Below are 15,012 nucleotides of genomic sequence, written 5' to 3' on the forward strand. Positions count from 1 at the left end.
AGCCTCTTAGAGGTAATATAAATACCAACATTACACGATGTATAAGGGGCAGTCAAATGAAATCAAGACAGATGCATAAACTGTATATTATTTCAAAAGTAATAGCCATCGCTGTTAATACATTTATCCCACTGTGAGATAAGATAGTTAATGCCTGAACAGAAAAAATGTTTGCTGTTACCTATGGGACTATGACTCTACCCAGGTGTGCACTTCTTTGGCTGAAGCAAACCAACAGCCCTGTCTGTCTTCCCTCAGGGCTATAAAAATATGGAAATCACAGCTAAGGAGATGTTAATTGAAAATGAGGTAGGTGGAAAAAAGTAAGTAAACTGTTTATTATTTCAAAAGTAGTAGACATAACTGTTAATACATTAACTTCCAATAGTTTTCATTAATTACACCAACCATATGATTTATATGAACAGCCTGTGATTAACAACTGAGTTTCCACAACAGAAATGTTTCCATGTCTAACGAAGTCTAGGTATTTAGTGATCCCAAGATAAAAATGGTGATTTATCCATGTGCAAAGAACAAAAATATGGAACCTTAAACAGTGGTGATATTCTTTACTAACAAATGCTTTCATTATGTTGTAAATTTCAATGTAGAAAATATGCAGCACTATTCTAAACAGCTATGAAACTTCCAAGCCAAAGTATACTGTTAATGGAGTGAAAGCAACAAATCATCTTACTCCATACAAAGTAGTTGGCTTTTACCCTACATCTCAGCAACAGGTTTGTCATTTAGAAAAGAGTAGAGGTGGGAAAAGGGAAGAGTGGAAAGAGATGAGTTAAGTATACTGGAGCTGGCATTGAATCTAATGGAAAAGAAGAATACTGAAATATTTAGTTTTGCTTGTGTCATTAATTCAATATTTAAAATTAACCAAAAAAAGAACACAAACAAAAGACATTTTTTGCCCCTACAAACTGAATTATGAAAGAAGTTCTGCAGGTCAGTAGTCCCAAACTTAGCCACATCAAATGACACACAGATATTTTAGGACATAAATGGTTTATTGTGATTTATATATTAACTGCGTAGCTTAAATAGCTGTCCTTCATCCTCTATTTAAAGGTAGAACTATTTAATTCTCTCATGAGGTTTTGTTGATCAAATCACACCCATCAGTTAAGGAAAAAACGGCTTCTTTGCATTCTGTTTCTGATATTCTTTCATGGGTTATTCCTTTGGATTTAAACTATAAACTCTATCAGATTTAATATTTACTAAGCCACAACACTCCTTTGGCAGCAGAAACCAACAGAAAAAAGTTGAAGGAAAAGACAAAAACTAGAAACATACCAAGTTGGGGCACACTTATTGTAACACAGATACAGGACATCAGCAATTCTGGAGATAACAGACAGCACATGTGATTTTACTAATTGGAAAAAATAAATAAATTAGTTATTTTCCCCACCCCCAAAAAAATTCGGAAAGAATCCAGAGGACATGCAAAACTTGAAACCCTTTCCACATGTCTTACTGTCATCTAAAATACAAGAAAAGTCTCTAGCTGAGTCAAGGGCTGCTTATCTCATCATAATAAAATGGGTCATAATGTGGTGGACCAAAACTGGTACATCTTCCTGCTGATTGTGATGCCCATCAAATGTCTTCTACCAATATCTGAAGGGAAACCAGAAAATTTTAAAAAATAACAATGGAAACAATGTTATACATGTATCCTGCATACAATAAGGAGAGATAATAATAAAATTAAAGATAACTGTGTAGGTAAACCTTTCTGTACCCACATATTTTGAGTAGTAATTTGAAATAACTGAAACATCTGTACAATGCTGAATTCGTCAAGATGTGTGTTGAGAAAATACAACAACAACAACGACAACAACAATAGTAACAATAAAACTGGGAACAAAAACACAGGCAGATAGAGACACTGGTAAGACTGACTGGCTGACTGACTGACTGACTGACTGACTGACAGACAGACAGACAGAGACACTGGTAACAGAAAGTTGACCCTGAATTAAAGAAGATCACGACCTTCAATCTTCAAGCATCACCTTAAGGGGTAAATTTAGCAATTCATCAAATAATTAAGGTGCTCAGTTATCAACCAGCACAAAAATGAAACTGAGAACTTTGCTCAGATTTCACCCATGGTTTATCTTAACAAGAAATAGAACACTACTTCAGCACATAACACATTACACTCTTACACATTAAAGGAGGCACTCCTTGTGTTGTCCACTTATTTTCATGCAATACTGTACTCATCTCTGCAATGAGTTATTCATTCTTCCAAACATTCCGAGACCATCTAGTAAATCTTGGCAAGACTGTACAATTTGCTGCTTCAGTTCATCAACGGTAACAGCAGAAAGTGTTGTACACTTCAGTTCTGAGAGGACCCCAGACAGAAAAAATTCAGAGGGTTGGGGTCAGGTGGTCTTAGAGGTCAAGATACAGACCCTGCTAAACTCATCAATGTGGACCATATCGGCACATTAGCTATTGTCTTACATTGGCAGCAGAATGCACTGGTTGCCATCATGCATGTACCATATTCCCCAACTATGGCCTACAGATACAATTTGAGTTTAATTAGATAGAGACGTAATCAAAAAGAAACATTTCAAGTATACTTGTACCAACTAGGTCAATATTCCATACCAAAGAAAATAATGGCTCATAACCCCACATTCACATACATTTCGCAAACACCTCATTTTCACACTGATGTTTTCACTTTCATTATCGTATACTTTCAACTGCATGATTTTTTGCTATTAATCATGATGCACCCTAAATTTAACCTCTAATTTGTGAACTTAAATGCCTCATACAACTGTTCACATGATATGCTATTTAATTAGGGAAATGATGTAATAAATATGTCCTCATACCTCAGATTCCGCATTGACATTTTGTTCCTGAGCAGCTCTAGTTCTGTAATTGTGCTGATGCTGATTGCGAACACCACGTCGTCTCTTCCCAACTGCAGTTGATGGTGGCTGAGGTGGGGGTTCTGGGGGACGCCTGCACTGCTCAATTCGGTATTGCTCCATTTCTGAATTATAGTTGGCAGTTCTGCAAGTTAGATCATGTTTTCATTAAGTATTTAAATTAAAACACATCATGGTTTAACATATTAATTATATGCTTAAAACAACAATTAACATTTTGACAAATTTATTTGTGGACCCAAAAATCTTCAAATGTCCTATGCAGCTTGAAATTTTGCTAAACCATCAATGGCAACAAGAAATACCGAAGTATCATTTCATACAACATGTAGGCATGAGATAGTAAAATTAGCAAGATTAATTACTTCATAATGCACTACAGAAATGATGTTTCATTCCTAATTGGAGAACACCTATATCTGGGTCAGAATAACAAAGGAACTGACATCTAGCTGTTTATAGCGTTGCTACCACAGCAATAATCAACCACAGAATGTGCTTGAAGAGGGAATGAAGGAAGATTTGTGTTTAATGACATATCAACAGCAAGGTCATTAGGGCCTGAGCACGAACTTGGATTAGGGAAGGAGGGGAGAGGAAAGCAACTCTGCCCTTTCAGAGGAACCATCCGAGTACTTGCCTTAAGCAGTATAGGGAAATGACGAAAACCTAACTGTGAGTGGCCGGACGGGAATCTGAACCGTCAGCCTCCCAAATGTAAGTCCAGTGAGAGCTTCACTCGCCACCTCACTTGGTGAGTATGTGCTTCAAATGTGGCTTTTGTTCTGGTATGCCACATAGCATTTACTTGTCAGCTGTATGTGGCTGGTGTCACTCTTGTGATTCAGTTTTGTCTTGTGCTTTGTTTCCCTCACACACATTTATTTTATATGACCAATTGTCTGGAGATCAGAGCAGATGTGCGCAGGAAAGTGTGGTTACTAAACATAAAGTTAAGCTATCTGCCCATATTTTGCACGGTCAGACATGTGAATTCGTAGACTGGGTGTGGCAATATTTTGAGAGAGAGAGAGAGAGAGAGAGAGAGAGAGAGAGAGAGAGAGAGTGATGTGACTAGACTACCTCTAAAGAAAGTAGTGAAAAGAACTGAAACACTTTGAAGATTCACAAAAACACTGTCACGAATGCAGGGTTTCACGGCGATACAAATTAATAAAATTTTCTCAGGCTTCCAGCCATGTCAGGTGGTTAAAATCCCACAAGCTTTCGACTGAGCTCTCCCCGGTCATTGTCAAGTGGTAAGACTGACTTCTGTGTTGCCACAGACGAGTCATTATATAGCCGCACTGCTGGCTCTGACGTCACCGGTGCTCTCTTCCTCGCCATATACGGTCACATTTTCATTCCGCGTCTGCTGTGCCCGTTTCAACATCGTGATAGCCAGGTCCCAGGCTGTGCCGAGCTGCAAACCTCCGTCCTTGTCGATGGTGTTTTCGGAGGAAAACATGATCGTATATGGCGAGGAAGAGAGCACTAGTGACGTCACAGCCAAAGGTGTGGCTATATAACGATGCAGCCACGGCGACACAGCAGTCAGTCTTACCACTTGACGATGAGCAGGGAGAGCTCGGTCGAAAGCTCGTGGGATTTTAACCACCTGACGTGGCTGGGAGTCTGAGAAAATTTTATTAATTCGTATCTCCGAGGAAATGTGGTGCAGCATTAAACGCCTAGGGAACCTGCACGTTAAGAAGGCTAACCTGTTAAGCTCTCCAGCCTTCCTGCTACGCTGTCGAGATGAGAACGTGATTCCACGATTTGCCACAGTGAGCCATCACATCAACACCTCAGCAGCTAGAAGAATCTACCATTGCGCCAGCTCTGCCCTGTCGTGGGAAAGGATACACTTCACTAGGAGGCAGCCGGATTTAAATGGTCGCAAGCTGCTGGCTATCCGTCTACAATTGACAGAGGTACTCTCGCAAGTAGATTGGGAGGGGATCAATGCGGCCATCACAGCACAACAGGTGTCATCGCAAAAGAAGACCACAGAGAAACAGAAAGGGAAGTTCACGTGGCTATCTCAACAACAGCACGGTGCAGAGTGGAAATCGATGGAACGAACTGTCGTCAACATGACGGGGAAAGAGACCGATGCGGGTGCCATTTCGGCGCTTAAGAAAGGTCTTAACTTTGCACCAGCGCCTCGGAGCATCCCTATCTGTGATATTATAAGTGGGGTCGAACAAGCAATCCGTAAGATGCCTAGTGAGAGGGAAGACAAGATTCGTTGTGAAACGTGTCGCTCATTTCAAAATCTAAACCACCGAGGTCTAACCTGACTAGGGCTGAACGCAATGGTCTTCACACACTCCGCAACAACCCCCTCATCGTGGTTCTGCCAGCTGACGAGGGCAATGCATCCGTCATTCTAAATAAAGCTGACTATGATGCCAAAATTCAGTTGATTCTAGAACAGGATACATACCAGAAACTGCCACAGGACCCGATGTCAAGAATAATGAGGAAGACATCTGAGCTTCTGAAACAGTCAACACTGGAAGACGACGTTATTAAGAATCTCCTCCATCAGGCACCGAGACCATCTATGCTTTATGGACTACCAAAATCCACAAACCGGATTCTCCTCTTTGCTCCATTGTGAACACCATTGGGTCACCCACTTATAGACTGGCAAAACACCTGGCCAGCCTCCTTGCACGCATGTGGGTCGTCGTGTGCATCACATCAACAACACCGACAACTTTATCAACAGAATTAAACAACTGTGTCTTAGTCAAGGAGATATAATGGTTAGCTTTGATGTGGTCTCCCTGTTTACACATGTTCCGATCAATGACTGTATAGATCTCCTCTCCCAGTTATTTGATAGCACAATTGTGGGACTGTTTAAGCACACGTTGACATCATCATACTTCCTACATGGTGGCCAGTATTTCGACCAGTTGGACGGCGTGGCTATGGGAAGCCCACTAGCTCCATCCATAGCCAACATCACCTTGGACACGGCTCCAGCTAAGCCAAGTTGCTTTTATCGTTACGTCGATGACACTTATCATCTGGTCCCATGGTCGTGAAAAACTGGGAGGATTTTTAGAACACCTGAACAGCATTCACGGCCACATCAAGTTTACGATGGAAGTTGAGACAGATGGTGCATTTGCCTTCCTTGACATCCTCGTTCAACTGTAAACCAATGGGCACCTCAGCCACAGCGTCTACAGGAAACCGACGCACACAGATCGGTATCTGCACGCTCTCAGCCACCACCATGTGGCACAAAAACGTGGCGTTCTGAATACCCTCGTCCATCGTGCTAAAGTCGTCTCAGACGCTGAAAGTCTGCCACTAGAACTGAGCCACCTCCAAAAAGTCTTCCGGGTTCAAAATGGTTCAAATGGCTCTGAGCACTATGGGACTTAACTATTGTTGTCATCAGTCCCCTAGAACTTGGAACTACTTAAACCTAACTAACCTAAGGACATCACACACATCCACGCCCAAGGCAGGATTCGAACCTGCGACCGTAGCGGTCACGCGGTTCCAGACTGTAGCGCCTATAACCGCACGGCCACTCCGGCCGGCAAAGTCTTCCGGGATAATGGGTACAGCCGTGGACAAGTGTCACAGGCTATATTTGGTGCAACACGCAAGAAACACACCAACAGAGAAGAGAACACCACCGAAGAAGAAAACAAGAAACTTGTGTTTTTGCCTTTCTGTGGTACAGTGTCAGGGAAGATTAGCAGTCTCCTGAAGAGATATAACATTTCATTGGTGTTCAGTGTCAATGTGGCTTTTACTACATTGGCCAAACAGTACGCACGACGGAGCAACGCCAGACGGAACACGAGAGGTGCTTACGCCTACGCATCCAGAAAAATCAGCCGTGGCAGAACACGCCTTAGAAAATGGACACCGAATTCTATTCGACAAAAGATCTGTCATTATGAAGATGAAGGGATTTTGGGATAGCATCATAAAAGAAGCTATTGAAATACAAACCTCTGAAAAAAAAACCATCAACAAGAGGGTTTGCAGCTCAGCACAGCCTGGGACCTGGCTATCGTGATGTTAAAATGGGCGGAATGAAAACATGACCATATATGGCGACGAAGAGAGCACCAGTGACGTTACAGCCAGCAGTGTGGCTGTATAACGATGCAGCTACGGTGACAAGGCAGTCAGTCTTGCCACTTGACAATGACCAGGAAGAGCTTGGTCGAAAACTCGTGAGATTTTAACCACCTGACGTGGCTGGAAGCCCAAGAAAATTTTATTACTGTCATGAAAGTTTGCATGGAAACATACTGTGCAGAACTCAGAGGGCTGGTTCAACTAAGCTATGGACACCCAGTAAAAAGAGGAAGCTAGAACAATGAGTAACAGATTTGGCCAAATTCCAGCAAAATGCTGTTCATCACTAAATAGATGGGTGTTAAGAGAGAAAAGAACATCCAGCTATTAAAAAAACCTGTGTTACCATTAGCAAATAACACAATTGAAAAGCCTGTGTTGCCGAATGTACTTCGTGGCCTGGTTCAGGGCAAAGAGCTCTGCTGTAAATACTGAGCAGTGTTCTGGAACCTGATATCGAAAATCATTGATGTCAATGATGAATGTACATCCGACACCACGGCCGGTCCGAGAGCAATCAGTGTACACAGAGGTAGTGTTGCAAAGTTCTGTGCAAAGCTCAAGGAGCTTATGGCAATAGAGAGAGTCTGGAGTAGTGTCCTTAGGAAGCGAATGAAGTCCAAGGTGAACAAGGACTGCTGCACAAAGCCAAGGTGGTGAAGGGTTCACACCCCAGCACACACATCCACTGAGAAGAACATCACATACAGATGCATAAACGAAATATCTGCTCCCCAGGAAGTACCATTGAAGAAATAAAGGACACTGAGGGACCGGGGACAGCAGGCAGCCACGTAATACATGAGGGAGCACCAAGAAAGTTTCCTATTGAGCATGAGCCCCAGGAATTTTGTTCTTTCAATGAACAGAAGAGCAACAGGCCCAAGATGTAAAGATGGTGGAATAAACCCATTCCATCACCAGAAATTCATACAACTGGTATTTTCAGTGGAAAACCGAAAGCCACTGATGATGCTCCACGAGTAAAGATGATCAAGCCAATGCTGGAGACACCACTCAAGGAGACAAGTCCACGAAGAACTGCAATAGATCACAAAATCATCAATGAAACAGAGCCATAGATGCCCAGTGGGAGACAGCCCATTATAGGGTTAACGGCGACAGCAAAGAGGATGACGATTAGGACAGAACTCTGAAGCACATTGTTTTCCTGGATAAAGGTGTCCAACAAGGCAGAACCCATACATACCTTGTACACTCTGTCTTTTAAAAATTCCTGAAAGAAACAGGGCAGGTGACCTTGGAAGCCTGTGTGTAGAGAGTATGGAGGATACCAGTCCTCCAGCAGGTGTTGTAGCCTTTCTCCAAATTCAAAAACATGGCCATAGTCTGGTATTTCCATAGAAAACCATTCCTGACATGGGCTGACAAAGTGATGAGATGGTCAACTGCAGAATGGTGAGCTCAGAATCAACATTGTGCATTGGTTAGTAAATTGCAAGACTCGAGTAACAATACCAGCCAGGCATGAATCATATGTTCCATCATCTTACAAACACAGCTGGTGAGAGAAGTGGGGCGGTAGCTAGGAGGACAGTATTTGTCCTTACCAGGCTTAGGTATGGGTATGATAGTGGCTTCATGCCAGCATTTGGGAAATGTGCCCTCTGCCTAGATCCAATTGTAAATACAGACAAAGTGCTTTTCCGCAAGAGAAATGTGCTGCAACATCTGAATGTGAAAGTCATCTGGCCCTTGGGTGGAGGACTGGGAAGAAGTGACAGCATGATCTCACTCCCTCATAGTAAAAGTAGCATTGTAGCAATTAGAATTCTGAGAAGAGAAGGGTGTCAGCGGAGCTGCCTCCGCTGATTTCCGATGGAGGAAGGCAGGATGATAGTGGGTGGAGCATGAAATCTCCACAAAATAGCTGCTCAAGGTGTTGGTGATAGCAATAGGGCCCACTCTAACATCATCTGCAATGATCATCATTTGCTATGGTCAGGCTGGAAATTGGGGAATGGACCTTGGTTCCAGACAGCTGTTGAACATTGGCCCACACGACGGAAGATGGAGTGAAACTGCTAGAAGAACTAGTAAATGAAATCCAGTTAGCGTTTTTGCTATCCTGAAGAACATGACAACACTGTCCACGCAACTGTTTATAATGCATACAGTTTGCATTATAGGATGATGGTTAAAAATGTGGAGAGCACCTCTTCACTTGCAAATTTGCATCATGGCATGCCTCAGTCCACCAAGGGACCAAGACATGGCATAGTAAAGATGAAGTGTGGGGAATGGAATGTTCTGTTGAAGTAAGGACAACTTTTGTAAGTTATTCTACCTGGTCATCACAACTGGAGAGAAGTTGTTCATCGAAAGTTGCCAAGGAGAAGTAAAGCCTCCAGCCAGCCTTAGAAAACTGTCATTTGGGTTTGCACGTAGGTGGAGTAGGTGTCAGCAAATGGACAGCATATGTGAAATGGTTGCTCTAGTATGTGTCAGAGAGAACAGACCACTCGAGATGATGGGCAAGATGAGCAGTGCAGAATGAGAGCTCTAAATGGTGCATTGGAGTCTGAAAGGAACGTGGGTGCTCCAGTCTTAAGGAGGGATGTAATGGATTTTCTTCCAAAACATCGATTTAAGAAAAATATTATTTTCTTGACCTACACAGTTTAATCTATGTTGTGTGTGAATTTTATCATGATAGCAGCTTTAGAAATTCCTTTAAATTGTTAAACTGATTAACTCTGCACTGGTTTGCGAAACCTTTATGTGGAAGTCAAGATTTATGCATAATGGGTGGTGGAAAAACTGTGTTTAGGAAATGGAGGTTGTATGGAAATCTGTTTACCAACAAAAAAGAGGAAGCAGCTCAAAATGAAGAACATAAGCTCTCAGCTTCAGTATCAAAACTTGGGACAGAAGAATTGTACAGGTGCGTGAATGATGATGATATGGATTCCACTGGATTCAGACTTGTTGATTTAGAGCGTCTCTGCCAGGCTATAAAGTTTTCATGTTCATGTGTTATGTGTAAAAATATGGAATGCACGATTGTTGTTGAAGAAAAAAAAGAGTGGGAATAGTTTATGATTTTAAATTAATTTGTAATTCATGTGGCTATAAATTTTTATTTTCCTCCTAAAAAAAAAAAATAAAATAAAATAAAAACAACTGGCACTGGTACCTATGAAAGCAATTTTAGGTTAGCATATGTGCTGAGATGCCTTGGACAGGGTAGGGAATGAGGTAATGGTTTTCTGAACATGTCTTGTCTCCACCTTCTGCAAGGTTTGAAGAAATGTCTGATGCTGTATGTGATACTACCAAAGTTTCTATGACGAAAGCAGTGGAGGAACTGGTGGAAATAAACCAAAAAGAAATAGATCCTGGGGTAGATAGTCATGACAGCATATCTCCTACAGATGTTACTGATCTGTGTGTGTCTGTAGTCTGTAGATGGGACGTGGATGAAGAGGGATCACACGTCTCTGTATGGAGTTGCATCTGTTATTGGTATTGACTCAGGTAAAGTTTTTGATGTAAAAATTATATCTAAATACTGCCACCAGTGTACAACAAGGAAAATGTCCAACAATGGAGACAGTGAGAAACTGTGGCAAGAAAAGCATGCAATAGTATGCTCTATGAATTATAGTGGCTCAAGTTGGGGCATGGAGGCTGCTGCAGTTGTGAGGATGTTCTCCAGATCCGAGGACCAGTATGGTGTTAGATATACTAAATACCTTGGCGATCGGAACTCCTCTTCGTTCAGAGCTGTAGCAGATAAAAATCTGTACAATACAACAATAGAAAAGTTGGAATGTGTTGGACATATCCAAAGGAGGCTTGGTGGTAGGCTTCGTCGCTTGCTGAAAGAGAAGAAAGGTGAAGTATTTGAAGATGGAAAACCACTAGGAGGAAAAGGATGCTTACTCTGAAAGAAACGGATTTATAGGACAGCTATCAGGAAAAACACACACATTTTAGAGGCAATGAGGTGTGCTGCGTGGGAAATTTTTTTCCACAAACTATCCACTGACCAAACCCCAATGCACAATTTATGTCTGAACGATGATTGGTGTAAGTTCAACAACAGAAATGACACCTATTCACATAAACACTCATAAACAGAACCTATTACAAATGCAATTATGCCCACATTCAGGTTTCTTGCAAACCCTGATTTACTGAGGAAGTGTCTTCATGGAAAGACACAAAATGCAAATGAAAGCCTCAATAATTTAATTTGGATTAGTTACTCAAAAAGGACATTCTGTAGACTTGAAGTACTAAAAATAGGTGTCTATGATGTAGTTTTATGTTACAATAATTGAAAGAATGGCAGAATTGAAGTGCTGAAGAGAGTTGGTATAGATCCTGGTGTGTTTACAACAGAAGCATTTTACACCATCGACAAGAGCAGGGTCAAGAAAGCTAACAGATCAGTTTCTTACCTGCAAATACAGGCCAGGCAGATTCGAAGAGAAGAGAAGAGATACCTGGAGGATGAGGAATATCAGTATGGAGGATTTTAAAATTGAGATAAGCTTATTACACATCAAAGTATGAAAAGAAAATCTTTGAACCTCATTTTCTGTTTTACATTTTTTACTTTATTGGAAGCCTTTTCTCAAAAAGTATACGTGCTAATGCTATGAAATTTTCAGGAACTGTTCACAACATGTTGCTGTCTACCTGGAACTAAAAAAAACGAGATCCTGCAATTACATTCTGATTTTTAGATGATTGTATGTAGAAAAAAAAGTTAATTTTGGAGGTGCAAAATTAAAAACTCAGTTAATGATACAACTTGTACCAGAAATTAATAACTGTTGTTCAGTGGTCTTCTCAGGACACTACAATAAAATTTTCAGATTAATTGCATGATTAGAATTTGAGTTATGGCTTTTTATAGAGAATACAATAAAAAAAATTAAAAATTCAAATTTCTGGCAAAATATTAATCTTGCATATTTTATTATGTTTTTTTATGTTAAAACACAGCTCTTATGCTTTACTCATGCAAAATTTTAGATTTGTAAATTAATAAATATAGTTGTTACGATTTTTAAAATAAATGTTTACATTTTCCATTACATCCTCCCTTAGCACAGATGAGGTTGAGTTGACTGAGAAGGTCTGCCAAGAGGGCACCTCTCTGACAGGTTCAGGGAGAGCCCAGGGATGGTGCATATTAAAGTCATTAAGCAGTAAAAAGGGGTGAGGGAATTGTCCAATAAGTTGGAGGATGTCGGCCCTGGTGACACCGAATGACGGAGGGATGTAAACAATACAAACAGAAAAGGTGAAGTGAGGAAGGAAAATGTGGACTGCAACAGCTTGCAGCTGGATGTTGAAGGAGATGGTTTGACTATCATCATCATCTCGGATGAGCAACATGACTCCCCCATGAGATGGAATGCTATCCTTGGGGGGAAGGTCAAAGCAGACCAGAAAGAAATGCAAGAGGTCAAAGCAGTAATGAGGATGCAATTTTGTTTCCTGGAGGCAGAGAACAAGTGGAGATCGTGACTCCAAGAGCAGCTGTAATTCCTCCTGGTTGGATATCAGGCCGTGAACATTCCAATGGAGAGTCATGATGGAGAAAGAGGAGGAGGGAAAAAACGAAGGGGTGTCACCTCAACAGCTGCTGAGTGCCAGCCTTTGAAGACACTGCTACAGGGCACAGAGGCTGGAGGCTCCTGCTGCACAACATCTACAGAGGTGTCAGCATTCTCTCTCAGCCAGTGTGCAGAGTACAGGGCAGAAAAACGATTGGCAGTGCACTTAGGCGACATGAAGGTCGGCTGGGTGAGGATATCATGTGACAACACTGTTGAAGTGGATCTCCAAGTCAGTGAAGGAGATGACCATTTGCTTCTGTTTGACTTCTTGGAGTCTTTGCAGTTGGCAGATGATCAATCAGATGTCTGCTGGCTGGAGGGACATAAAAAGTCTTTGTGAGTGTGTGCCTTCTGTCCTTTCTGGCCTGCTGGTTGTGTAGAAGGTGATTTTGCCACATGAGGCAAAAATCTGGTGGCTTGTTGCACAGCTGGAGGAGAAGGAGATGGGGATGCTACTGTGACACTGGGTGATTTTACAACCACGGTGCTGAATTTGAGGTCTCATGTCAGTGTGGCCATGTCCTTCATGGAATGAGATGTAGCAAGCACGGTACTGTAAGTGCTGGATGGTGATACACAGTGTTTCTGACTAGCCAACACCTTGCAAGTGACAGGGTAAGGCACTTTTTCATTCACCCAGATCTCCTGGATGCCTCGGTCATCAAGATAATGGGACAATCTTGGGAGGAGGCTGCAGGGTCACCACTGCAATTCATACAGTGGGGAGAAGGTGGCAGACAATCGCCCTCATAAGCATCCCTACTACAGGTTACACATTTGGCCAGGTGTCGACAGGACAGTCAAGTGTGGTTGTAACAATCATACAGATAGGAGCGCATCGGGTTGGGAATGTATGCTCGGGCCGTGATAACTTCATAGCTTATCAAATGTGAGAAAAAGAGAGCATGTGGGCACCAAGGATTCATCTATCTTTTTCATCACCCGATGAACTGCAATGACGCGCTGATCAGAGAGGTAAGTTTCAATTTCTGCCTCAATCTGACCATCAAGTAGCCTTGTGTAAACAACACCACGCAAAAAATTCTGTGTTTGATGGGCCTGAACATGAACAGGATAGCCGTAGAGAAGCGAAGCTGCAAGCAGTTGTTGTGCCAGAGAATAACAAGTAGTCTTCAAAAGCAAAGTGCCATTGCATAAACAAGAGCAGAATTTCACAGCGCCGGTAGCTGTATTAACACCTTTCTGTTTAAAAAACATATTAACAACAGCAAAGGACTGACAGTCTTCAGTACATGAAATCACGAGAAACTGAGGTGAGGCTGGGAGGGTCTTTTAAACATTAGCCTCATTCTGTTTACATTTAGTAGATGTAGACTGAGAAGATGATGTTTGGCTCATTGCGAGAAAATCCCCATGATTTCCAGCATCTCCAAAAGCGCTCTCCTTCCAACTGGGGGGCCCTTCAGAGGGTGGGCTCACCCAACTTAGGTGATTGTTCACATCACAGGTCACACCTACCGAACACCCAACAGAGGGATCAATTGGAAAATTGAGAAGGTAACAGGTCAGGCAGTCACCACTCCCTGGGCCTGGCCTGTACATGTGAACCCTACCTGTCAACCCAGGACTGGGCATTATGCGTTACCCAGTCACCAGTTATGTGTCAGACATGTGGGCTAGCCTTCAGTAATGCACAGGGAGGAGGAGGAGGAGGAGGAGGAATCTCAGACACTGAAGCAGAGAAAGGATAGAAGATGGCAAATGAAGAAATAAAATAAATAAATAAATAAACAGTAGAGGGATTGGTCTGATATGAGGCTACTGAAAATGCAAAACACATTCCCAAAAATATCACAGCCATGTTCCCCAAGGCAGGAGGAAAAATATAGCAAGAGGATAGACATGCAGCACGGAAGGGAAAAGACGCTGCAGAGGTGGGGGCCCTTTGGTGGCCAAGCACAAACTCACCAGAGTGTAGTGAGCCTCCTTGGGGAACAGAATCCTTGCTTTCAGGTATATAAAAATTAATGAATACAAAATTAAAATGAAACAAATTGACATAAATGCATCGTGTTGTTGATTTTCATGAGACATTATTAAAGTATGGTATGAAGACCTTTTGTGGCCATATGAAACTTGGCTAAATACCAGTCATTCTATCAGAAAAGGCTGAAAAGATGATAGTACAATTGTATGTACTGCTGTTCCCAATGGAAAGGATGCAAGAATTATTGTCTTACTCATTGACACTTCCTTTGGGTTTGTACCAAACTGTGTCCCGGTTTACAAATTAAGGAAAACAAGCGAACACCATGAAGAGATGAATCACAAGACATTTCTTGAGTGGTACGGCAACTATCGGATGACTTAAATCAGCTGTTTGTCTTTGT

The 15,012-nt window shown here is 41.9% G+C and overlaps 1 protein-coding gene across 1 annotated transcript in view; it reads right to left on the bottom strand.

The window, feature by feature from the left end:
- Window positions 1-15,012, bottom strand: part of LOC126183565 (PH-interacting protein) — a 273,245-nt gene that overhangs the window by 56,017 nt on the left and 202,216 nt on the right. The window contains exon 17 of the mRNA XM_049925643.1: window positions 2,886-3,069. Coding sequence (XP_049781600.1) covers window positions 2,886-3,069 — 184 coding nt within the window. The remainder of the gene's footprint in view (window positions 1-2,885; window positions 3,070-15,012) is intronic.

Source organism: Schistocerca cancellata, chromosome 4, assembly GCF_023864275.1.
Source record: "Schistocerca cancellata isolate TAMUIC-IGC-003103 chromosome 4, iqSchCanc2.1, whole genome shotgun sequence".
Taxonomy (NCBI): Eukaryota; Metazoa; Arthropoda; class Insecta; order Orthoptera; family Acrididae; genus Schistocerca; species Schistocerca cancellata.